At 62.9% G+C, this 2,070-nt stretch overlaps 1 protein-coding gene across 1 annotated transcript in view; it reads left to right on the forward strand.

Annotated features, from left to right (window-relative positions):
• Positions 1-1,052, forward strand: part of AFMID (arylformamidase) — a gene marked incomplete at its 5' end in the record, with an annotated part of 2,323 nt that extends 1,271 nt beyond the window's left edge. The window contains 4 exons of the mRNA XM_010294905.1: positions 4-82; positions 358-493; positions 728-832; positions 1,023-1,052. Coding sequence (XP_010293207.1) covers positions 4-82; positions 358-493; positions 728-832; positions 1,023-1,052 — 350 coding nt within the window. The remainder of the gene's footprint in view (positions 1-3; positions 83-357; positions 494-727; positions 833-1,022) is intronic.
• Positions 1,053-2,070: the final 1,018 nt, after the last annotated feature.

Consider the following 2,070-nt stretch of genomic DNA (forward strand, 5'->3'; position numbering starts at 1 on the left):
CAGGAGCTGTGCTGGTGAGCGGCGTGTACGACCTCGAGCCCATCCTGCACACCTACGTGAACGACGCACTGAACATGAGCTGGTGAGCCCGCGCACTGTGGGGACAGCGACGGCGAAAGGGCACAAGCAAGCTGCGCTCACATGTGGCTTTGGCCAGTGCAGCCTGCAAGCAGACGCCAGCGGCTCTGCAGGCGACTCTGCCCCTGCCCGCACAGCCTGCCCGCGCTGCGGGGAGCTGCCTGCCTCGGCGCCTGGCCCGACTAGGTGCAGGCAGCTGAGGACACGGGTGCTCTGCTGGCAAAGATGCCCTCTCCGAGCGAGGGACTACGTCAGCAGCCGCTGCGGTGTCTCCTCCAGGGAGGTCGCCCAGAGGAACAGCCCCATGCTGTGCGTCACCCCAGCAGTGCCTGCGGCTGCGGCTTGTGAGGTGCTCATGGCTGTGGCCCAGCACGACTCCCCGGAGTTCCGCAGGCAGTCGCAGGAGTATGGCCAGGTGAGCCCCCAGCAGCACGCTGCCTCGCTCCACGGGGATGCTGCTCCAGGTGTCCCGCTCGGACATGCTAAGCTGGGATGAAGAGCTCGTGTGCTGCATCAGAGCAGTATTTCTGCTGCTGTGGCGATGGCTGCTGTTGAAGACAACAGTGGCTCAAGGGAGGACACTGCCTCCCACGCTGTCCAGGGCGGATCGGGGCTGGGGTCCCCCCTGCCAGCGCCGCTCTCTCCGCAGGCCCTGCGTGCAGCCGGCTGGTCCGTCTCCCTGCTGGATCTTGGTGGTGTGGATCACTTTGACATCATTGAGAAGCTGTCGGAGGACAGCTATGTCCTCACTCAGGTGGGGGAAGAACTCCCGCCCCCCCTTCACTGGGCACAGCTAAGATCAGCAGCCCAGGAGGGCTGTGTCGAGGCCAGCTTCCCCTGCATACCGGGGTGGGTGCGGGGCTGCGCTTCGGGACTGGCTGTCATCTCCAGGAGTGGAGGAGCAGGGCCAGGCACTGCTCACAGGGCTTGATTCCTCATCCCAGGTGATTCTGAAGATGATTTCAAGAGCTTGACGGCATGTTGGGAGCAAACAGATGGGAACCATCCCTGCGTGGCAGCCACAAGCAGCCTGCGTGCACCCTGCCCCGCTGCCCTCCTTGCTCCAGTCGGCTGGGTCTCCTCCTGCAGCACGGGGCGGCTGCTGCCTCCGGAGACCCTCTGTGCCCCCTCTGCTCCGTCCAGCCTTGCAGCCAGGCGGGGGGGCTCCGAGCAGGGGAGCACCAGTTATCACTGATCTCACCTGGGCTAGCGTTCCTTTGTGTTCCTGCCTGTCTGCAGCACATGGGGCTAGCAGGCCTGCAGAGCTCTGTCTGGACAGGGAACTGGGTGATGAAGCTTGTTCCCTCGGTTTCCTTTAAACTGCTTATTGCAAATACAAAATAAAATAGGAATAACTGCTGCCTGGTTGTGACTCTGCTTCCCAGGGAGCTGGGGCTGTGCTAAGCCGGCGAGTACACACTAGACGTGGCTGCTGTGGAAAAAATCTCTTCTTCCAGCACAGAGCTCCCATCCTGTGGCTGGGCTCTTCCATGCCAGCAGTGGGGAGTGCACTGCTGAGCCTGGCTGAGCTCTGCCAAGGCAGAGCTGGGGACTTGCCAACACAGAATGTGACCGGCGGGGCAGGCAGGGAAGCCCAGAGCGCCCGCCAGGGCTGCGGGGAGGCTGCGGGAGAGGCGTAACACAACTGGGGGGGGTGGAAGAGCACACTGGGGAGCTGTCTGGGCCAGGCTGGGCTCATGCCCCTGGGACAGTCCTGGCCAGATACAAACCTTGGCGCTGTTGTGCAGTGGCCCTGGTCCTGTGGCTTGAGACGGTTCCACATCCTCAGGAGCCCTTGTCCCTCAGTGGGGACCTCTGGGCTGCGGTGATGTTCCTGCTGCACAGGTCAGGAGAGGAGCACGCTTGGGAGAAAACACACTGCACAGCCACAGCACTGCCAGAACATGTTTATTTTGTGCCTTGATCATCCCTCAGGAGCTGCCTCCCCGCTGTAGCATCCTTGCACACGTGTGGTGCACATGGGCCAGGCAC

This window comes from Phaethon lepturus, unplaced genomic scaffold, assembly GCF_000687285.1.
Source record: "Phaethon lepturus isolate BGI_N335 unplaced genomic scaffold, ASM68728v1 scaffold29049, whole genome shotgun sequence".
NCBI classification, from domain to species: domain Eukaryota; kingdom Metazoa; phylum Chordata; class Aves; order Phaethontiformes; family Phaethontidae; genus Phaethon; species Phaethon lepturus.